Source organism: Poromitra crassiceps (assembly GCF_964638095.1).
Source record: "Poromitra crassiceps genome assembly, chromosome: 13".
Classification (NCBI taxonomy): Eukaryota; Metazoa; Chordata; class Actinopteri; order Beryciformes; family Melamphaidae; genus Poromitra; species Poromitra crassiceps.
Window position 1 is genome coordinate 48,555,866 of NC_139644.1, and position 25,227 is coordinate 48,581,092.

Genomic DNA, 25,227 nt, shown 5'->3' on the forward strand with positions numbered 1-25,227 from the left:
GTCTGAGCCTGTTTTTGTTCTCCATGTTCTGAAAATTGCAAAATAAAATATTGGAAAAAAAGTACCAATTACTTTGAAATCTGAACAACACAACACAACACCGCTTGGAATTTATTCCAATGTATTCAATTCATTCATTCAAGTATGTTCTAACATTCAGGCCGATATGTTGGGGGATAAATAGTAAAATGTTGTTTCAATTCAAAGATTTCCTCTGATTTTAGCAGGGAACGATGGCAACGCCTGGAGATCTCTTGGCAATGTTTGAGGATTTGGAAAAGGATGACTTCAATAAGTTCAAATGGTACCTGCAGCAGCCTGACATCCTGCAAGGCTTACGAGCCATCCCAAAGAGCAAACTAGAGAAGGCAAAGAGGGATAAAGTAGTGGATCTGATGACACAGAGCTACAGCGAACACACTCTGCAGCTGACCAAGAAGATTTTGAGGAAGATCAACAGGATTGATCTGTTGAAGACACCTGCAGGTAAGTTATGACATAACAGTTAGTGGCAGGCAGATCTACCCCCAGCAAAATGGCGTGGAGTGACAAAAAGCATTGCATTTTGTCACTTTACCTTCCCCCTCTCCCTCAAGATGAATCTCAGGCAGCCAAGACAGGCAGTCAGAAAATAGGTTTATCTTGTCCTATCTCATTGAAACTGTAGGGTTGCAGGGCCAGGTACCCCTGAGTGTTTGTCTCTAACGAGTCTCTAACTAACTTTATGTATGTTGATTTGCTGCACAGATGTTTTGGGTCAGACACCCTTTTAAGTGACAATTACAATGGAGATGACATGGGAACCAGAATACTGAGCAGATACTTTGAACAGGACTTGATTGTACTCTACTAAGCAGTAATGAGCTGAATAGATACCATGGCATTGGGAATTGTATATTTACCTAGAAATATGACTTATATTTACTGTAGCATCCTCTCATTGATATTTTTTTTTATTCAGAGGTTTTATCCATTCTTGCGGAGTGCAAGCTTCAACTGAAATCCATCCTGAAGGAGAAGTCACAGCCTATGTTTGAGGTTACTGCAACATCAGGAAAATCAACACTTCCTCAGATCAACACAGAGCTCCACATCACAGACGAAGACACTGGAGAGGCCAACAATGAACATGAAGTCACACAGATTGAAACATCATCCAGGAAACCAGTGAGACCAGAAAACACAATCAAATATGAAGACATATTTAAAGACGAATCAACCAGAAGATTGATGACAAAGGGAGTGACTGGCATTGGGAAAACAGCCTTAACACAGAGGTTCACTCTGGACTGGGCTGAAGACAAAGCCAACCAGGATATACCGTTCATATTTCCATTCAATTTCCAAGAGCTGAATGCTTTAATGCAGGAAGGGAAACAGTACAGCTTGCTGGAACTTCTTCGTCACTTCTTTCCTCAGACCACAGAAGCAGGAATCAGCAGTTTTGACAATCCCCAGGTTGTGTTCATCCTTGATGGTCTGGACGAGTGTCGAGTTAATCTGGACTTCCGGAACAACAAGACCCTGACTGATGTCAATGAGAAGACCTCAGTGGAAGTTCTGCTGACAAACCTCATCAGCGGGAAACTGCTTCCCAAAGCTCGCCTCTGGATAACCACACAACCTGCAGCAGCCAATAAGATCCCTCGACGGTGTGTTGACATGGTGACAGAGGTGAGAGGCTTCACTGACGGACAGAAGGAGGAGTATGTCAGGAAGAGATTCAGAGATGAGGAGCTGGCCAGCAAAATCATCTCCAACATCAAGATTTCACGAAGTCTCCACATGATGTGCGAAATTCCAGTCTTCTGTTGCATGACTGCTACAATTCTGGAGCATGTGTTGAAAACCAAGAAGAGCGGAGACCTGCCCAAGACCTTGACTGGGATGTACATCCACTTCCTGATTGCTCACGCCAAACAGGGGAATGCCAAGTATCACGGGACTGATGAGGAAGCGGATCCTTTCTGCAATACAGAGTGCGTGGAGATGATTCGCTCTCTGGGAGAACTGGCTTTTGGGCGGCTGGAGAAAGGCAACCTGTTCTCTGAAAACGACCTGGAAGAATGTAAAATTGATATCAAAAAAGTCTCAGTGTACTCAGGAGTGTTCACACAGAAGAGCTTTAAAGTGGAGCGTGGGCTCAAAGTCAAGCAGTTCTGCTTTATCCACTCGAGCATTCAGGAGTTTATGGCTGCTGTTCATGTCATCGTCAAATTCAACGACTCTGGTGCCAATCTGCTGTCAGAAGCCTCCAGGTGGCCTACACTATTCAGAGACAAATCAGGAGTAAAATACCTTTACCAGAGTGCTGTGGACAAGGCCTGGAAGAGTGGACAACGGGAGAGTGCTGTGGACAAGGCCTTGAAGAGTGAGAGTGGACAACTGGACTTGTTCCTCCGCTTCCTCCTGGGTCTGTCACTGGAGACCAATCAGGAGCTCCTACGAGGCCTGCTGAAACAGACAGGAAGAAGATTACACGCCAATCAGGATACAGTCCAGTACATCAAGAAGAAGATCAAGAAGAATCCAACTCCAGAGAAAAGCATCAATCTGTTCCACTGTCTGAATGAGCTGAATGATGGTTCTCTTTTGGTGGAGGTCCAAAAGTACCTGGACGAGGGAAGAAGTCTCTCCACAGTCAAATTCTCCCCTGCTCAGTGGTCGGCTCTGGCTTTCATCTTACTGACATCAGAAGAGAAGCTGGACATCTTTGACCTGAAGAAATACTCTGCTTCAGAGGAGGTTCTTCTGAGGCTGCTGCCAGTGGTTAAAGCTTCTAATATTTCCCTGTAAGTCGATATATAGACGGTTTCAATTCAACAACACAACCCCAGCCCACTTCCTGTTGCAGTGTTTGCTAGTACAATAGGACAAACTGACATAACAGATAGGACAGGAGTGACAATTCAGTGAAAACTGTCTATAACTGTATATGTACATAAATTGACACAGGCCTTCCTGGTTGCTTAGTTGGCTAAGATGCATATCATTTAATCACAATAATAATAATAATAATAATAATAATTAGGGCTGTCAGCGTTAACGCGTTAATCGCGCGTTAACGCGCGCCGATCATAATGCGTTATTTTTTTTAATCGCGTTAATCGCATGTCGCTATTTTGTCCCTTCGCGCACCCGTCCTTGTAGTCAAGCCGTTCGGTTTCCTGTCTCCTGCTTGTGCAGGCAGAGGCATGGAAGAGAACGACAGCAATACGCTTGGCTCGTTTTACTTCCCAAATGGCACAGTGGATAAGTCAAGAGCCGTAGTTTGCACCTTGTGTAAAACGGAATTAAAATATCACCGAAGTACATCGAGTTTGAGGCGAGCCATCACCTCAAAGTAGCTAGCGGCCAGCTAGCAGCCAGCTAGCTAGCACGAGACTCATCGCTCATTCTTCCTTCAGAGTCTCGGATGTGCGGGTCCTCTAACCACTGGGAGGTCGGCTCCAATGGCTTCACGCAATATACACGTTATCAATACACAATTTCCAATACTGAGCCATTATTCACATGGAAGTGCCAAAGTTTTTAGCTCAGACACAGCCTTCTTCGGCTGTGTCATTTTGGGTTTCGACTGCTTCACAGTGCCGCCACCGGAAGTATCGGTTCTGGAGCGTTCTGGAGTGTTTACAATTATTGTGCATTTATTTTCTATTCAAGATGCATTTTGTAGACATTTTGTGACCTCCTGTCTACATTGCACTTCTATTGAATTGAAAATAAATCTAAAATTCAAGATCACAAAGTACATTTATTTGCATTCATTTGATTCCCAATCACGACACACTGGTAATAATTATTAATATCTAATTAAAAATGCTTTGCAATGCAAAATAATAGCATTTTAAACATGCGATACAAAGATGCGATTAATCGCGATTAATTATAGTTAATCGCACGATTAATCGCGATTAAGAAAATGAATCGTTTGACAGCCCTAATAATAATAATAATTGATTGGATTTATATAGCGCAGTGGTCCCCAACCTTAGGGTCGTGACCGGAACTGGGGTCGCCTGGAATTAAAATAGGGTCGGGTGATATATATATTTTTATATACACCAGACACAAATTAATACTACTGAAGATGATTTGGGTCACTTGAGATTTGTTTTTAAAGGAGAACTTACCTACAAAACACTTTTTTTCAGCTTTTAACCAATATATATGACTTTGGGGGTGATGTGTGAAGAATCCTGGTCAGAATTTCCACATTTGACACCAAACCGTTGCCATTTTACCATTTGTATCATTTTTCAGCAGCATACCTGGCATAAGGGCCCTCTAAGGGTGGAACACTGCTTTTTTGTGCCCTCAAATGAATGGGATATTTGGTACATCCTGACGTCACGGTGGGTTTAGCGCGTGCATCTGGTGCATCTCCAAAGCCTATACAACTAGGCAAGATGGAAAAACCTCACTTAGTATCAGGCTCCAGAGGGCTTTAATGAAAAAAAAAAAAAAGCGTTTTCGCCAATCCATTTTACAGTATGAGAATGGTTTCCTCGCGCGTTCCCCTGCAGTTTTGGCTCGGCTTTTTCTAGTCTGGAGAGCACTGTCGCCACTTAGTGGGTCGGTGGAATGGGTTGTACACGTTCGGTGGCTCCCATATTTTTATAGGAGACGTGGGGGGCGTTGATCCACGTCCCACCGTCAAATTTTTTTTTTTTTTTTTTTGACGACTTGACTCGTCAATGGCAGTCAACCGTTGGATTTTTTGGGACGAGTCAACTCGGCATTGGCAGTGAACGTGTTAACAAGAATCACGAAAAGCCCCCAAACTAAAATTAAAAAGGGACTTCATGGCAAGTTGGACGAGGGAATGACGTGGAGAAATCTCGCATTGTGTTACCCCAGAGCGGGGGGTTTGTCCTATTGTGCGGTGTGCTGCAGTAACGAGCCTCGCCTCACTTTGCTCTAGCGATAGGTACAGACGCCACATACACACACATGGAGAAAAATAATAAAATTTCTAGTTCGCCACTGAATTACCAAATTTATATAACTTTCAACCATTTTAACTCATTCATGGCCAAAGACGTCTTTAACGTGTTATCAGGAATGTGCCTCCCAGCCAAAGACGTGTTTGACGTGTTTTAGTTTTTATTAGTGCAGCGCGTAGTTCAAAGACTTCCCCAGCCTGTGACATGGTATCAGGTCCCTGGCCTCAAAGACAAAGCCGACAACACGTGAACAAACACATACTGCAGCTGTTGTTTTGAAATTGAGCAGGAGGAAAGAACAGAAAACGGAGAAACGCTTCCTTGTGCAGAGAGGAGAAACGCCATTGAAACGCCCCTAGGCGCGCTGCACGAACTGGTCGCCTTGCTGCAGGGCAGCGGACATGGATCAGTTGTTCGCGGTAGTCAAACCCGTGACCAACATGATCGATCCTGGTCCCTGGACCCCGTTCCTGTGTGCCAGCCCGAAAGAGACAAGACAGAGTCACAACTTTGTGAGGAGGAGAACAGCAGCCTCGCCACAGAAATTGCTTTCACACAGAGCCAAGCAGCACGGCCACTTTCCATGTGAGGGCGAGGAAGACTGGACTCCAATGCGACAGGACCCGGATGATCTCGCGGTAAGGAGTGTGTGTGTGTGTGTGTGTGTGTGTGTGTGTGTGTGTGTGAGAGAGACTACACTGATCTCTGCATTCTATGATCGTATAGTTTACTGAGACACTAGTACACTACACTGTCTCTGTACTAAATGTGATTATATAGTTTACTGAGGATATGTTGCTTTTATTTCAGATGAGGAGCCGATTGTGAGCCCACATCTCAGAATGAGGTCAGGACGGTCATTTAGGTCTGCTAAATGACGAAATGTAATGTAATGTAAAGAGACACACATGGGCCCCGCGCGCACACACACACACATTCACACTCACTCACACTGAGTAAACTGTATTGTTGAATGTAAAAAAAGCACTTCATGTATATATATATATATATATATATTTTTTTTTTGTCATTTGTGTCATAACGAATAATATTTACATGTCTGATGTCAATACAGTTCAAAATAAAATAATTGAGAGCGAGTTCTGCCTGAGATAGTGTCCTTTACAAAAATGCAATTTTCTGCAATTTCTCTTCTCAGAGAGACCTTTTTGGTGAAAACAGGGTGTATATAAATGGCTATAAGTAGAGTACAGAACACGCTAAAAGCGCACTTTTTTTTCCTTCTGGTGAACCCAGAGACGTACATCTTCATTTTGAGGTATTGCAAATCACTTTGGTGCTAATAGATAATTTACTGTGGGTCTTGAAAGATGACCAACAATTATGAAAATCTTTGGCCTGTGCTAAATATTGGCAGTCCTAAACTGGCCATGAATGAGTAAAGCAACGCTGTTTCCATACAGACCACCAGCGTTGGCTAGTTGTTGATATTTATAAAGATATTGCCCCTCTCAAATAAATTATTTTTGAGGCGGTAGGCAAACTGTAATGGTGTCGATTTCCGAAAAAAAATCCTGACTTGAACACAGCCAAAGAGTATAGTATAGACAAGAGCATATGTCATTTCTTGGTTTTTTCCATAGGTATTTTCAAATCACTGTTCTGATACATATCTAGGGGGTAAGTCCTCCTTTAAGTTCCAAGTTTAAAGTGATAATATCTTAGATTTCAGTTTAGTTCTCTTGGGTGACACCTATGGCAATAAGTGATAATTGCAGGTGACATCCAAACAGTGTTGCATTATGTGACATTACTAATGTCACATAATGCCACTATATACTGCAAAGGCTTCCATCAATAGACCATAGCCTCAATCAACATTGTGAGTGACTCTTAATTGTTTTCCATGCAAATCTTTGAGATTATGGGCCCTATTCTCCCACAAGCCTTCGGCGCTAAAACGGGCCTTAAACGCAAAAAAACGTGCCTTGCGCCTGTTTTGGGACTATATCAATATGGCTTTACGCTGCCAAATGCGCTTTAGGCCGAATGGGCGTGGCGCAGTCCCAGAATGGGCCAAAGTGGGCGTGTCGGCCTTAAATCTCGGCGTACTGATATCTTCGCACCTGCCGTAAATTTAGCGATTTGCGCCTTTGAAAACCAGGCCTATTCAGTGCGCCAGTGCTCTTCTGCCTCTCCCCTGTCACCCTTCTCTGTCTCTCTCTGAAACCAGGCCTATTCAGTGCGCCAGTGCTCTTCTGCCTCTTCTCTGTCACCCTTCTCTCTCTCTCTCTGACTCCCTCGCTTAGACAGGCACAACACACTTCCCATATAGGAAAAATAAGTTGTAAATTGTCTGGCCTGTCCCAGCATGCATTGTGCTTCTCCATTTCGCTACTAAATAGCAACCAAATGAGGCGAAATAGATATAAAAGGTTGATCTAAATGAATGTGTAATGGTAACACAACCTGCAATTGTACACATTTCAATATTGGACCAAATGAAACATCGAAATGAATACACCACCCTATGTGAAACATATATGTCCTACTGGGGCTATAAATATCCCTTGTCGATTTAATGTGATTTAGATAAGTGACAGCGGAACGCGCTTCGGAAGCTTCTACTGTCATCTGCTATAGGCTACTGTGATGTCCGCTCCAATAACTTGGCCCTACTCCACATTTAGTTTTACAATAAAAACACATTTATGCAATGACTTTACATAATGTAGGCTATATTTATGTGCATCATCCTTCCTGCAGCAGGCGAGAGAAAATGATATCTTTCTGGACAAACTTTCACCAATCTAATAGGCTATATTTTTCTAGCTGATGCATTTAGAACATTATTTTCACTTTGATCTTGCTATAGTGTAGCGTATTTACATGCTTGCAGTATTGAAACTGCAGTTAGATTGGTTTGAGAAGCATAATAATATGGAATAATAGCCTATAATGCAGACAGACAGACTGGATGAAGGGAGGGGGGGGGGGGGGGGGGCAGAGCGTTTGGCTTTCGTCAGGTTTTGCGGGATCACTGGAATTGGAGCTAAAGAGGCAAGCGTGCGATTCGTTTATTGCACTTATCCAATGAGCATGACGGTGCATAATTTTACGCTTAAAAGGCGTGGTTGTAATGCTGTAGGCTGCGTCTAGCGCCAAGACCAAGATATCAAGTGCGCTGGTCCACGCCCACTGCGCCAGGCGCTCGGCGTAGAAACTAGGCCGATGCAACGATAGGGACCTATAACTTTAATTCGGGATTCTGAGATTAAAGTCGGAATTCTCAGATTAAATTCAGAATTCTGCAGGAAAAAAGCATACTATGTGACATCACTGATGATGTCACTGATGACATTATCGATGGTGTACCGGAATTTGAATGTCGCGGGTCTCTAGATTTTTGCGACGTCAAAGTAGGGTCACAAGCCAAAAAAGGTTGGGAACCCCTGATATAGCGCTTTTCAAGACACTCAAAGCGCTTCACATATCAGTGGAGGGAAGGGGAGGGAACTCAACTCATCCACCACTGATGGCACCTACAAACCCAGGGCACCACAATGGCCTGGGTTCAAATCTGTCCTGGGACCTTTGTCCCATGTCATTGCCCTTCTGTCTCCCAATCTTTCCTGCCTTTCTCTATGCTTATAATTATGCAATATACATATAATAAATATATGCAATTGGAATATATGTATTGTAATTAGTGGCCGGGAAGCAAAGCAGCACGGCCACTTATTGTATTTGCCAATATTATTATTATTCTCCCGGGAAGTTGGACTTCCCATGTATGAAAATAAACCAAACTTTGCACAAAGGTCCACCAGTCCCATGCGAAAATTCGTTGACGTGAATTTGGCACCAATAGTCTTGATGGTGGCGCTACAGCGACTGTCTAAAGTTAAAAACTTTGAAAATTCATAAAAATCAGGCATACATGCTACGGCTTTGCAACTTTCACCGAAATGTGTTGCCCAAGTGAGGAGGAAATTTTGTACACTGCAACCTATGGCCAATTATGAAGTCCAAAGACTGCAGAACTGCAAAAACTGTAAAGCTAATTCTTAAATGGCCACGTAACGCCAGCGTGGGACATGAAAACAGCCATTTTTGCTATCATATTGTGGCACCTAGAGACCACAGTCACAGGTTCCAACGCCGTTAAGGCACACACACCAGGAAGCAGCTTAATATTAAAATAGGAATCTTTATTTTCGACAAAAATATATATATGTTTTAATTAAAACAGCTCATAGCACCACACAGCACAGGTTGGTTGACACTTGTTGCATATATCACCACGTCATGATAGCACGCAGCAACAATAATTATGTTTAAGGGCTCAGTAAGATGGTGGACTTACAGTAAGTTATATAAATAAATCAAACTAATGTATCAGTGACAAAATAAATCATAACCAGCCAAGGCAGTGGCTCACTAGCTGCAACCCAAATGAAACACAAACATAATTAATTCCAAACACTTACTTCCCCACAAAACCCAAACAGAAAGAAAATATAAACACAATATGAGAAAATACAACTCAACCCACCAGCTACACAGCCGATACCCTGCTCAGATCCCCCCCACTGCGCACACGGTGCTCGCGCACACGGTGCTCACGCACGCGCAAGAAGCCCCTATAAACACAATCATGGAGCCTCGGTCAACCAACATACAAAATACAGAACACAGCAAACCACCCCCCCCCCCCCCCCCCCCCCCCCGAAATACAAGCCACACATGTACCTTGCACGGGTGGTCCCTCAGCATGTCACACACGTTTGTGGTCGGCCACTCGTTATGAACGACACCTCCTCGACACTGGGGCTCGCGCTCCTAGAACAAAATCGTTTCATTAAGCTACTGTCCGTACTACTAGACAACTACCCCACATTGACGTCCAGCAGAGACTTACCCGACATAAAGCAGCAATAGCCCACCAGCCTGTCGCAGCCTCGCTGGCCTGAATGTATAGATTACCCCAGCAGTGCATACGAGACTCCAGTCCTCCGTCGAGGCAAACAACAAGCGCCCAGCAGCCGCGGAACGCCAACAGGTGCTTCTTATTCACCTAATCACAGACTCTCCTCCGGCTGGATCAGCCCACCCGCTACATCAGTGCCCACACTAGTGGTGTATCCGCTACGTCACCCCACTAGGCTACAATATCATCATCATCATCATCATCAAGAAGAAGTGTCACCCAACACCCAACTGGAAGTGATGTTATCAGTGATGTCACTTGAGCAATTGTGCATTGTGACATCACTGATGATGTCATAGGCATTGTGGCATCATCAGTGATGTCATAAGAGCAAGTGAGCCTGCACAGCGGACAAGCTGCAGGGCGGGCGAGGGAGAAAGTGAGCCCACAGAGCAGTCGTGCTGCAGGGCGGGCGTGCGTATGCAAGCTGCAGGGCAAGCTTGACGAGCTGCAGGTTGGGCGAGGCCGTGCAGCCGGCGAGGATAGGAATCGAGCTGGCATAGCACGAGAATGCCTAGTATTTTAAAATACTAGGAATTCCTAGGGTGGAGACTGGAGATGATGCACCATGGTTGCAGTTATGGAAATCGCCCGCTCTGCGAGCTCCCAAAAATGATGACTGACAGACACCTTGCTCATGTGACATCATTGATGACTTCACAACAATTGCTCGAGTGACATCACTGATTACGTCACTGATGACATCACAATTGCTCAAGTGACATCACTGATGACATCACAATTGCTCAAGTGACATCACTGATGACATCACAATCATGACTCACTGTCAACAACACCACCGCCACAGACACCACCCACTTAGCCAATTTTAACTAAGAGAAGAAGATATTTGATATTTTGTATAGACGGTTTTAATTTGACAACAAAACCGTTCTAAATTGAACCCCCGCTCACTTCCTGTTGCAGTGTTTGCTATGGACATAAAATTAAAATTAAAATTCAAGTGCAGGACTGACCATTCCGTGAAAACCGTCTATACAGCTGAGCAGCGAAAACAAAAGTAACGATGTCGAGTGAATATTTCTGCAGTTTGCCGAATGCTGAGAAAAAGGAAGTGCTGTGGGGTTGCGCTCTGGTGAAAACCGTCTAATCCAAACCTTTAACACCCCTCCTGATCCTGCATTTCTTTCCCCAAATGTACTCTTGCACAACTGATCCATATACATATACACTTTCTTTTCAGCTAGATATGTTGCTACTACTTAACTAATGAGCATCAAGCCCTTCATTGGATCAGGTGTGCTGGAATACCATAGGGCCAACATATAGCCATCCCATAAGACTTGTGGTTGCAGGGGGTATTCACAACCAGGAGCACTGACACTCCCTTAAGGAGGAGTCATTATGTTATTTTGCTGTGCTGCCCTCTTTTGAATATATTACATGTATTTTTGCATACAGGAGAAAATGGAAAATCTGAAACATCTTGTTTATCTTTATCACTAATTCACATTCAGGCTGAGTGGCTGTCAGCTGTCAGAGAGAAGCTGTGATGGCCTTGCCTCAGTTCTCAGGGAGTCCTCTACTCTGATAGAGCTGGACCTGAGTAACAACGACCTGCAGGATGCGGGAGTGAAGCTGCTGCTGCGGAATCCACCACACTGTAAACTGGAAATTCTCAGGTGTTGCTCATTTTATTTAATGATTGGTTTGTTTTAGCAAATTAAATCCAATCTTTAATTAAACTGATTTTTGAACACTATTCTTACATCTTGTGTCTTCTGTTTTGATTCTATCCATTTTGTAAGGCTTAATCAAAACAATCTCACAGAGAAATGCTGCAAGGAGATATCATCACTTCTCAGCTCCCAATCCTCTAGTCTGAAACAGCTGGACCTGAGTAACAACGACCTACATGATTCAGGAGTGAAGCAGCTGTCTGATGGACTGAAGAGTCCACACTGTAGACTGGAAACTCTCCGGTCAGTAGCCCTCAATGTTAGAGAAATTACAAAAAGTATATGCCCCAGAATATTGTTTTTTTAAGCAAAATATAACCTTGCTGGCACCATGCTGACTAACATCAAAAGTTCAACAAAACTGAGTTGCTACTGCTCTCAATTGGATGCAGGCTAAACCACTATCAGGAACACTCTTGCACAATATTCTTTTCTGTTTTTAATTAGGTGCAGGATCAGCTCCAACATTTATCTAACACTTGTCTTTGTTCTAGATTTGGCCTCAGTCAGTCATTATTTTAGTGCTTCAAAAGACTGTGGAAACTTGTCGGTTTCAGACAGATTTATTGTCACCACTGAGTCTCCAGCTACAGTGACATGGTCATGTCTCTGTCAGATATTTGGTGGGAGGGGTTGCATCTCTTTATACCTTCTGGAGTAGTTCAATAAGCTAGCCAGAATGGTGACTCCCATGACTCCATGCAAAACTTTCTCTGAAGTTGTAGCAGCATCTATTTTTCCACTAGCATGTTTCCAGTCAAGATAGATAACTCATCTTCATTCTCTGCAGTCACTGGGTTCCTGCATAGTTCAATTCCAGGCCTGAAATTATTCTCCATTTATCTGCTTCTACTTGAATTTACCAATATTCACATAAGAAGCACATTCACTGTTAAGTTGACATTATATTTGCCTGTAAAAACCTATTGACGCTCAAAAACTGCCTCACAGATATTAAGTATTGGATGTTGCAGAATTCAAGACAACTAAATGACACCAAATCAGAAATAGTCCTCTTCAGCCTACCTAATGTTATTAAATTGATTCACCATTAATTAGATACTCTGTTTGCCAATATAAAGCCAGTTGCAAGAAACTTTGGTCTAATTACTTGAACTTAGATAAGCAGGATAACATGAAATTAGATAGCTTTTATTATTTTGTAATCCGGAAGTCAACCATGAGTCAGAATCAGAATAACTTTATTGATCCCAGAGTGAAATTGTTTGTCATGCTACAGTTGCTCAAACTCAGATAGGGAATTATAAACATAGAGACCATAAAAAACAATAGAATAGAATAGAATAGAAGTTAGATAAATGTTGTAAGGTAAGGTAATGTTATGTCTTCTCGCTCAGACTCCTGCCATCCTCTGTGCATCAGTCAAAAGACTTAATTGTCTCCAACGTGTACAATGTGCAGCAGCTCGCATTCTTTCTGGGGGGGAAAGACAAGATCAAAAGCCAAGTTTACTGATTCCTTTGAGGGCAGGACAGTGACTCAGTGGTTAAACACCTCACAGTAAGGTCCATGGTATTTTCTCCTGTGTGGATTATCTTCAGGTGCTTTGATTTCCTTCCACAGTCCAACATTATGAAAGCCGGTTGGATTTGAGAATCTACATTGCCAATAGGCGTGCATACAAGTGTTATTGACTGTTTTAAACCTGTGATGGCCTTGCAGCCTGTCCAGGGTCTTTACCTGCCTTCTACCCAATTCATGCTGGAAAAGGCTCCATGCCCACTGTGTCCTTGAATAGCAGCTCAGAAAATGTATCAATGACTATTTAGCAATTTTTTTGTGTGTGTGTAGGTTGTCAGGCTGTCTGATCACAGAGGAAGGCTGTACCTCTCTGGCCTCAGCTCTGACATCCAACCCCTCCCATCTGAGAGAGCTGGACCTGAGCTACAATCATCCAGGGGCTTCAGGAGAGAAGCTGCTCTCTGCTGGACTGGAGGAGAAAGACTGGAGACTGAAGAAACTCAGGTATGGAGAGTAGAGAGCTGCGCGGGCCTGAAACTTTGCCCGTGCCCGGCCCGGCCCCGAGGAGTTATGAAATGAATCGGCCCCAGCCCGCCGCGAGGCCCGACGTCAAATATCATGATATGACGACACATCTCTCTCTCCCTCTCTGTGCATGCTGCTGCGCTGCTGAACTCGTTGGTCCAAAACGTTGCTAGACTGTGTTGCCCAGGGATAGCGGAACGCATCTGAACTTGGGGGGGGCGGGGGGCGTGTCGGGGGGGGGGCGTGTCGCGCCCCCCCCCCACACACACACACGTCTGTGAACCACCATCATTGATTATTATTATTATCATCATATAAAGATTTTGGTCGTTTGAAGCCAGATTCATATAGGAATATCTCATTTTAAATTAACATTAGGATTAGACGGTTGTGATGTTCAGTCTTAACAATCATATTTGCTCCTTTTCTCACTCACTCCTATGTCACCACCTGCTCTCACTGCAGGGTTTGAGATTCAACTTTTTTTTATCACCAGCCAATATGGCTGCTACTGTAGATTTTAAAGTTACGAGCCAATTAATTTCAACGAGCCAAAATGTTTTTCTTGAAATAAACCAGAATATGAGTGCGACTGCGTTTTACAGCAGGGCTATTCAACTAAATTGTTCAGGGGGCCACATTGTCAGAAACCTAAGGGACCGGGGGCCGGACCGTTCCCCGAGCCAGTACACTTGACACAATGCGCCACCATATTTTCGCAGCCGCGCTGGAACTATTATTAAGTAGGGGGTGCTGTAAGGAATGGAATCTCGGCAGCATCGAAGAAAATTTTATGTTTTTTGGACTTTTATCCATATTTAGAAGAATATTTAATTTTTAATTAACATTAGGATTATACTGTTGTGATGTCATTATTCAGTATCTTCTCCATTTCTATTATTAGTATTAGTATTAAATACTGAGTATCTCATGAAAAACTATTAATATTGCATCTTTTGTGTTTAGCTCCGTCTCACAGCAGGCCCAGCTCCAGAACCAAATTACAGAGGGGGCCTGCCCCTAGCTTGGGGGGGCCAAGCTACCCAAGGGGGGTCCGGGGGAATTCTCCCCCGGAAGAAGATTTTGTACATTTTAAAGTAAAATTCGTCAACCTGGTGCATTTGAGAGCAAAATGAAGAGGCTAAATCTATGAAGAACTACACACATCTCTAATGTGTTGTGACTTTACAAATAATTAGGCCTAAACAATTAATATTAAATGTATTTACACATTGTGCACAAATTGCATTCATTGTGACAAATTTACAATAGTTAATATCCAGCCAGAATCATTGCAAATGGAGGTTCAAAGTAACAGTTAGCAATAGCATTCAGTTAATCAATGCCTAATGACAGCCAGATTCCGTTTTAAACTTTAAAACAGAAAAACGGAAAAACGTTTTTAGCACACAAAAAAAAAAAAAAAAAAAGAATGGGGGGGGGGGGGGGGGCAGTTTAGGGAATGGGGGGGCCCGGCCCGGTCAGGCCCCCCTCCAACGCCGGGCCTGTCTCACAGCATTGTAACATTGTAGTGCAGCAAGAAAGGAAAACTACTGTAAACATTTGAACCATATTTCTTGTTTAGAACCTATAGCTAGCAACATCGCCATCTCCTGAAAAACATTAATATTGCACCTTTCTTGTGGCTACATCACAGCATCTACTGAAAAACATTTATAGTGGATCTGACTTGTTTAGTTCACTTTAGATTCACATCACATCTGAAAAACAACCAGTCGAGTGTAATAAGTTAATGAGGTTTAATTGTAAAAAAAAAAAAATCTATTTTTTTTTTTTTTTTTTTGGGGGGGGGGGGGGGGGGAACTGAAATGTACCCGGGCCCGGGCCCGTGTGGCCCGGGCGGTTCCGCGATCCTTGGTGTTGCCTATAAAGACAACCACCGCAGCTTTCTCTCTATCTCTCTATCTCCCCCTCTCACACACGCTACCGTGGCCTATCAGAATCCAGACATATTGGTCCCTATCGTTGCATCGGCGCTGTTTCTAGGCCGAGCGCCTGGCGCAGCCCAAATCAGTGGGCGTGGACCAGCGCACTTGATATCGTCGTGCTGGCGCTACACGCAGCCTAAAGCATTACAACCATGCCTTTTAAGCGTAAAATTATGCACCGTCATGCTCATTGGATAACTGCAATAAACGAATCGCATGCTTGCCTTTTTAGCTCCAATTCCAGTGATCCCGCAAAACCAGACGAAAGCCAAACGCTCTGCACCCCCCCCCCCCTCCCTTCATCCAGTCTGTCTGTCTGCATTATAGGCTATTATTCCATATTATTATGCTTCTCAAACCAATCTAACTGCAGTTTCAATAATGCAAGCATGTAAATACGCTACACTATAGCAAGATCAAAGTGAAAATAATGTTCTAAATGCATCAGCTAGAAAAATATAGCCTATTAGATTGGTGAAAGTTTGTCCAGAAAGATATCATTTTCTCTCGCCTGCTGCAGGAAGGATGATGCACATAAATATAGCCTACATTATGTAAAGTCATTGCATAAATGTGTTTTTATTGTAAAACTAAATGTGGAGTAGGGCCAAGTTATTGGAGCGGACATCACAGTATAGCAGATGACAGTAGAAGCTTCCAAAGCGCGTTCCGCTGTCTAAATCGCGTTAAATCCACACAGGGTATATATAGGCTCAAGAGGACATATATGTTTCACATAGGGTGGTGTTTCATTTCGATGTTTTATTTGGTCCAATATTGAAATGTTCTACAATTGCAGGTTGTCTTACCATTACACATTATTTTAGATCTACCTTTTATATCTATTTCGGCTCATTTGGTTGCTATTTAGTAGCGAAATGGAGGACCCAATTGCATGCTGGGACAGGGACATTCACAGGCAGTAAACTTACAACTGCTATTTCCTATGGGAAGCTGGGTGCTGCTATGTGTTGTGTCTGTCTGAGCGAGGGAGTCAGAGAGAGAGAGAGAAGGGTGACAGAGAAGAGGCAGAAGAGCACTGGCGCACTGAATAGGCCTGGTTTCAGAGAGAGACAGAGAAGGGTGACAGGGGAGAGGCAGAAGAGCACTCCTTGACACTGGCGCACTGAATAGGCCTGCTTTTCAAAGGCGCAAAGCGCTAAATGTACGCCAGCTCGGAAGATAGCAGTACGCCGGTATTTAGCGCCGACACGCCCACTTTGGCCCATTCTGGGACTGCGCCACGCCCATTCGGCCTAAAGCGCATTTGGCAGCGTAAAGCCATATTGATATCGTCCCAAAACAGGCGCAAGGCACGTTTTTTTGCGTTTAAGGCCCGTTTTAGCGCCGAAGGCCTGTGGGAGAATAGGGCCCATTGTCTCGCGAAAGAGAATGCTAGATCGTTTAATTGCCAACAGCAACAATGCCCACGAACTAAAACATTATGTCACTCAAGCATATCAAAATTAAAACAGCCGACTTACCATTTATAGCTGCATTGAATAACGTCACATTAGAGTCATGCAATGTATGGTCTCTCCCCACCTCCTCCCTCCCCCTGCTCTCCTCTCCCCCACACCCCCCCCCCCGCTCCCCCCCCTTCCCCTCTCCTGCTCTCTCCTCTTGCTCCTTCCCCACCTCCTATACTCTCCAACATTTCCCATTCCCTCCCCACCCCATCACTCTCTCACATTCCCCCTGCTCTCCTCTCTGCTCTATACTATATTTCTATATTTTCTATATTTCTCTATCAATTGTTTATCTTCATTCTGTAATTTGCTACTGTTGTGTCAGCTAGAATTAGCTAGACATATTCTCTGTGAAGCCCTCTGACATACTTGTGAATTAGGGCTATATAAATAAACTTGACTTGACTTGACGTGACTAGATGGGTTCGTTTTTAACAGGTTGAAATAGTAGAGCTTTCCCTACTGCAGTGGGGACTGTTTAACTCTCCCCTCGCAAACTTTGTTTTATGTCCATCAATCTTATTTCTCTCTGATGACACGGACACGGACACATGCGGCTTGTTTTGTTGTTGTTTTTTACGCTGACAGTAACAGCACGCTGACTGAAGCATATCATGACGTGGATTGTGGACTGGAGTGGCAGACTAACGTCACAGTGAGGGTGTGTGTGTGGGGATGGTGTGTGTGTGCGTGTCTGTGCGCTCCTCCTCCTCTTGGTCTCACACTGCTGTGTAAAATAAAGCGAGTAATACAGCTTCATTTTATTTTTTTATTGAAACGGGCCCGAACCCAGCCCCGGCGGCTTGGAGCAATTCATTAAAAAAAAAAAGCCCGGCCCCAGCCCGATACGGCCAGGCCCGAGGGGCCCGCGAGGGTACCCTCGGGTTTGCAGCTCTCTAATGGAGAGGCAATGTCTGCTAGAAGGCTGCTGAGATTCAGACACATTTTCTCACACTGAGAATGTCAGGAATATTTGTTAATGTCTAACAGCTGTTACGACTGATGCTGTATGAAAACTCATTCATATCGAAGGTTATTAATGTCCATGTTTCCATCATCTAAGATAATCTGCTAATCTGACTTTGTTTATTCCCCAAGTATGGACCATGGTGGAGAACAGAGGATGAAACCAGGTCTGAAGAAGTGTAAGTGTGTATTTAGTTTATTCAGTACTGTAAAATACAATAATTGTATTAAACCGTTTATTCAGGGGGAGGCTGTTCCAAAGCCTAGGAGACATTAAGCATTAAGCATTCTTTGGGGTGTGACATTTTCTGACATCGACTTGATGTTGGGGATCAGAGGACCAAGAACATTCCAAGAAGACCAAGAAGAAGACCAAGAAGATTCCTCCGCTAAAAGCCTGCACAGAGCACAGAGCCGCGGTTTACAAAACAGGAAGGCTTAGAAGAAGAGAGACAAAACACTGACTTACTTTAGAGACAACAAGTCACCTGGCCTCTCTGGTCTGGGACGTTTTCCACAATTTATCCTGGGAATGGTGAAAAAGGTCTGCAGGGCACCCAGGCATTTAGGCAGCAGGCGCATCTCTCTGCCTGTTCACTCTGCAAAAGTTCCTCTTCTGTATTCTCTCTCTGGTTCATAATTGCATCCTCTTGTCACCAAGGTGAATGGCATATCATCCTCGCTATTAAAATCACTCATATTTTCGTTCGTGTATTCTATTTGTTGTGTCTTCACTAACAAACCGAGAGAAATAAAATGCCCCCAAATAACTGCGGAGTAATCCAGTGCTGCGGCTCTGTGCAGGCTTTTAGCGGAGGAATACGGTAGTTGTACGGTTGGGAGAAAAAGCAGTGCCGAATGAAACTGCTGTTTTGCGGAAAAGTAAAGCGCTGAAAATTGTCAAAATAGAGAGTGCATGTACACAGATATTGATTTGTTTAGGTGGGCGTTGTTTTAGGTGTTTTAGGTGGCTAAATTACGTTTTAGTTGTTGACCCCCCGTACTTACAGAGAAAAGGCTGGTTTGGGTGCTGCTCTGAGTGTCGGCTCTCGTTCCACACTGCGCCCAGCCTGCAGACCACTGTACCTAATTAAGTTAGTGTATCAAACTAGCTGATAGGACCCCACTTCAAACAAACCGAACTATCCCTTTAAGAAGGCTGTTTCAGTGGGGTTATCCCTTAGTTCCCTCAGCTCAATGTTCCGTCAGCCCTATGTTCCCCAGGCCCTATGTTCCCCAGGCCCTACTGTATGTTCCCTCAGCATCTGAACCGGCTTTTCCATGAGGTGCAGTTGGGGTCCCCTAAAGTGTAGATTAGGTTAGGGTTAGGTACTGCTCTGAGGGAACAGGGCTGAGGGAACATAGAAACACTTATATTTATGTGCAGTGCTGCTGGATTAACTGTTCCCCTGAAAGTCAGGTAATTTTTTCCCCAATATATTATTTTCAATTTTTCGGAACAATGCACAGACAAGACAGATGAAAACGGTCAGACACAAGACAAGAAAAGAAAAATAAACATACATATATTATCAACATTCAATATTACGTGATTACCAGCCGCACATAACGTGCTTATGAGAGATATTGTGCCTGGGATCCCACGCAAAGGGTCCATGAGAAACCAGCCAGGCTAGTCTCCCGTCACCCCTCGTCGAGGTAGGCTAGAAATAGGTCCCAAATTTTGAAAACTTTTCAAGTGAATTGGTCCTCAGGAACCTAAGTGTCTCCATCCTTATAACAGAGGTCATGTCCATCAACCACAGTTGGAAAGAAGGTGAAGAGGAGGACTTCCATAAATTCTAAATGAGTTTTTTGGCAACAGTTGTCCCCTGTGTCAGAGACTGTTGCACAGCTATAGGGAAGTTCAGAGAGGACCGAGCAGCCGAAGATGGCGAGTTCTGCCTCCGGCTGGAGGGTTATAGGCCTTAGAGTACCAGTCCAATATTTTGGCCAGAATCCCAAATTTCCCAGATTCTGTGTAATTTGTGCATGGAATAGTGAAGATGGTGAGTGACTTTAAATTGGATCAATTGGTGTCTGCTATTAACTTACATATATACATATATATATATATATATATATATATATATATATATACATTATATATATATATATATATATATATATATATATAATGGAGTTTTATAATATGGGTACTGGGACAATCATGGCTTCATTGGGCAATGGCAAAAAGGACGGGACTTGTGGCAAAACAAATTCGTTATTTTGGGAAAGAAATTAATTACAAAACACCAGCGTTATCCTGTAAAAGAAAAAGAGTAGGTCTATTATATCAGAAACTGATGGCGTATTGTGTCTTGTTCTCTCCAACAGATGCCTGTGAACTCACATTGGACCCAAACACAGCACACAGAAACCTTCTCCTGTCTGAAGGCAACAGAAAAGTGACACTTGTGCTAGCGAATCAACCATATAAGGATATCCCAGAGAGATTTGTCTACTGTCAACAGCTGCTGTGTAGAAATGAGCTGTGTAAAAATGATCTGACTGGTCGCTATTACTGGGAGGTTGAGTGGGAAGGAGGGGTTGATATAGGAGTGACTTACACAGGAATCAGCAGGAGAGGTGAAGACTCCAGGATTGGGTGTAATGAAATGTCCTGGAGTCTTGTCTGTTCTGATAATCGTTACTCTGTCTTTCACAATAACGTAAGAATAGCCATGCATTCCCCCCACTCCTCTGACTCTGGCAGAGTAGCAGTGTATCTGGACTGGCCTACCGGCTCTCTGTCCTTCTACAGAGTTTCCTCTGGCACACTGATCCACATCCACACCTTCCACTCCACATTCAGGGAATCACTCTACCCTGTTTTTGGGTTTGAGTATTTGGATGAGTTTCTGGTTGGGCTGGGGAGTGGCTTTTACTCTTCAGTGTCTCTGTGTCAGACAGATGAGGAGGAGACAAGTGCTTTGTAGATAAACACACAATTCCCAATAACAATCATTCTCAGTTATTATGGAGGTGTCCTGAGCAATTTTAAAAAGGGTTGTAGATTTGCAATGCCCAAAACAGCACTTAAGAGTGCCCTACCTTAAGCATCTCTGGTCATGTTCCAATGCTTAACGTTGTGTTGTACACCAACCAATCACACCAGAGGAGGAAGGCCTTTAGAAGGATTTGAATTATGGAGAGAACATACATTGGGCACTCCTCCTTCCGTATGTAAATGTAGGCTAATGTTAGTCCTGCTGTCCAGTTTAGAAATACTCTGTTTATGGTTGACTGTAGGCTTACTTTACTGCATTATTTTCCACATAAATGTGCTTTTTGTCAAAACCTTGAAAATACACAAAATAATATTTTGTGTAATATTATATATTTTGTGTGAAATAATATTTTGTGTGCTTAGCATACCATTAGAGATTAGATTTAAAAAATGAAGGCAATCACAAAGAAACAAAGATGGTGGTATTTCAGTTTCAGTTTAATTTCTTTAAAGGTGACAGTACATATTAATATTGCAAGGACTACAATGAAATAAGCATACTAGCTTTCTTGTGTTATCCTTGACAGTTTTAAAATTGAACATGCAGCTCATATTGTGTATCTATTTTTATATTGTCGAATAAAATCAATCAATCAATCATAACTGTAAATATGCCAGATTTAGCCAAGAGGCAAATTTTCATCTGAAGTCCCTTGCCAATGTGTTTTTAAAAAGGCTTCTTAAAATGATAAAAGAAATACAGAAAGAGAATACATGTAGACTATATACATGTATATGTACAGTAGATATGACAACACATGAATTGTGTTGATTGAACATGTTGCAAAGTTATTCAAAGTTTCCTAAACAGCCGTCAAACTACACACAGCCACACATCACCCATTTTGTATTTTATCTCAGTTTCCCCACTAACTCAAATTGCTGAAGTTAATTCAATCAACAATGAAAGTCCTGATTATGCTCTGAAAATAGGTAGCTTACATTTCACATAGCCTAGTTTTTAAATGTTTTCATTTGGTGTTTTTTTAGTCTACTAAATATTTAATTGTGGTTGTAAATATTGTGTGCATTCTACTGTAGACTGCAATCATCAGTGGCAGTCAAAATATATTTTCTAAGAGTGGTCAGAAGCACTCATAATTTGCAACAAGTTCTTAAAAGGATCGTTAATTACGAAGCTTTTGGGACCCCGACCATAACCTTAAGATGGTTCTTACGATGTACTTTACGAACAACTTAGGTTTCCGATGTTTTTTGAAAATGTAGCAGAGCGGTACTATCGTGTACCCCATGTTCTGGTAAATGATATTTTTGTATGCGACTTTAGCAATATAGCTAGTGCTACCTAAAACAGAGCTTATATAATTTAGACATGGGTATTCTTTTTAGCTTAATTATCCACCAAGCTCCTCCAAGCGCCTCCAACAGGGTCTGACAGCATTGGTAAATTACAAAATATGCCTCCTTCTGTCGAGAGGGAAAAATAAGCTTAGTGGTCCCTATCGTTGCATCGGCGCTGTTTCTAGGCCGAGCGCCTGGCGCAGCGCAAATCAGTGGGCGTGGACCAGCGCACTTGATATCTTGGTCTTGGCACTAGACGCAGCCTCAACCATTACAACCACGCCTTTTAAGCGTAAAATTATGCACCGTCAGTTCATTGGATAAGTGCAATAAACGAATCGCATGCTTGCCTTTTAAGCTCCATTCCAGTGGTCCAGCAAAACCAGACGAAACCCAAGCCTCTGATCCCCCCCCACCTCCCTTCATCCCGTCTGTCTCCATATATCGGCTATTATTCCATATTATGATGCTTCTCAAACCAATATAACTGCAGTTGAAATACTGCAAGCATGTAAAAACGCTACACTATAGCAAGATCAAAGTGAAAATAATGTTCTAAACGCATCAGCTAGAAAAATATAGCCTATTAGATTGGTGAAAGTTTGTCCAGAAAGATATCATTTTCTCTCGCCTGCTGCAGGAAGGATGATGCACATAAATATAGCCTACATTATGTAAAGTCATTGCATAAATGTGTTTTTATTGTAAAACTAAATGTGGAGTAGGGCCAAGTTATTGGAGCGGACATCACAGTATAGCAGATGACAGTAGAAGCTTCCGAAGCGCGTTCCGCTGTCACTTATCTAAATCACGTTAAATCGACAAGGGATATTTATAGCCCCAGTAGGACATATATGTTTCAAATAGGGTGGTGTTTTCATTTCGATGTTTTATTTGGTCCAATATTGAAATATTCTACAATTGGAGGTTGTCTTACCATTACACATTATTTAGATCCTCCCTTAATATAGGTTTTCGGCTCATTTGGTTGCTATTTAGTAGCGAAATGGAGAAACACAATGCATGTTGGGACATTCACATTGCAGTGAAGTTACAGCTTATTTTTTCTATGGGACTCTGAGCGAGGGAGTCAGAGACAGTCGGTATTGTGCCTGTCAGACTGTGAGGAGAGAGGGAGAGAGTGACACAGAGAAGGGTGACAGAGTAGAGAGCCAGAGGGGAGGGAGAGAGCCAGAGGGGAGCGCTCCGCGCAACTGGCCCACTGAATAGGCCTGCTTTTCAAAGGCGCAAGGCGCTAAATTAACGCCAGGTCGGAAGATAGCAGTACGCCGGTATTTAGCGCCGACACGCCCACTTTGGCCCATTCTGGGACTGTGCCACGCCCATTCGGCCTAAAGCGCATTTGGCAGCCTAAAGCCATATTGATATCATCCCAAAACAGGCGCAAGGCACGTTTTTTTGCGTTTAAGGCCCGTTTTAGCGCCGAAGGCTTGTGGGAGAATAGGGCCCATAGAGTTCCCTTGACTTGCCAGGATGATGGGTCTTGTCTCTTTCCCCACAATGTATATATAACAATGTCAAACGTGTGTGTGTGTGGGGGGGGGGGGGACGTTCAGTCTGAACGTACTACATATCTTGCACATACTGTAGAAGTTGAACGTAAAATTAAATGCCCCACTGCGTGTACTCGCACTTCACAAACTAGTCCCTACTATAAATTTGTTTGCCTCATTAAAAGTAGTGAAAAGGTAAAACGATAGCCACCCCTTAAGGGTACAAAAAGCAGCACCTTCTCCATAAGAATAATTGCTGAGAGAGAATAAACTCCTTGCTGCTCTTGGGCCCAGTGCCACCAGCCTGTGGACATTGCCCCGGCTAGCAAACATGAACTGTAGCCAAGCTGAGAGATGGAGGCCACAGTACAACTTTCTCATTAACTATACCAACACTATCAGCAGTTAGATTAGAAACCTGTTCATAGATCACACCTTAACATCTTAATGTGAGCATATTAACATTTGTTTATTCATGTAGATGTACATGTACTAATAATTTCACTACAAAAACAACCGTGATCCATTAGTCACTGTAAACAAGTTGTATTCTCTCTATAGGCTACTTTTCATGGTTTTAAAATCGATCACACATGCAATTGATCAGCTCATGGACTTTTTTTTTTAATGAAATGAACGTGTAATATTGTGATGTACATCTTAATGTGCCCCGCCTGATATGTTCCTTGATTACTGTGATCCTGTGAGACCCCCTTTGTAGGCCTAAGGCCTATATGTAGCCCTCAAACTTGAGAAACAAGGTGATCGCAGCTGCTGTGAGACATAAAGCCCTTCTCCAGTCGCTCCCAAAATCCCCACTGACCCAATTTGCTTGGACTTTCGATTCTGTTTCTTTCTATCTATCTATCTATCTATCTATCTATCTATCTATCTATCTATCTATCTATCTATCTATCTATCTATCTGCTGCCTTCAGCACCATGGACAGCTACCTGAATATATACAGGGAGGTAATGCAGGGAATAACCTAATGCAACATTCATGTGACATAGTTGTGAGTACAACGCATACCATTGCAAATTAAGAGGGGGCGGGGGCATTATGAGTGTTTGTATAAAATTTCACAAAAAAAATGAAATGCAATTCGGTAAATAGAACAAGTATTTACTTAAAACACACACAAATACACACTAACACTAATACTCACTAATAACACTAATTATACACACTAACACTAATACTAACCACTAATAACACTAATTATACACACTAACACTAATACTAACCACTAATAACACTAATTATACACACTAACACTAATACTAACCACTAATAACACTAATTATACACACTAACACTAATACTAACCACTAATAACACAAATTATACACACTAACACTAATACTAACCACTAATAACACTAATTATACACACTAACACTAATACTAACCA

At 42.8% G+C, this 25,227-nt stretch overlaps 1 protein-coding gene across 1 annotated transcript; it reads left to right on the forward strand.

The window, feature by feature from the left end:
• Positions 1 to 233: 233 nt before the first annotated feature.
• Positions 234 to 20,335, forward strand: LOC310788613 (NLR family CARD domain-containing protein 3-like; the record flags this gene model as incomplete). The annotated part of the gene is made up of 5 exons (XM_083650141.1): positions 234 to 486; positions 962 to 2,609; positions 11,376 to 11,540; positions 11,667 to 11,840; positions 20,326 to 20,335. 5 exons carry the CDS (start codon positions 234 to 236, stop codon positions 20,333 to 20,335), a joined length of 2,250 nt encoding a protein of 749 aa, XP_083506267.1.
• Positions 20,336 to 25,227: the final 4,892 nt, after the last annotated feature.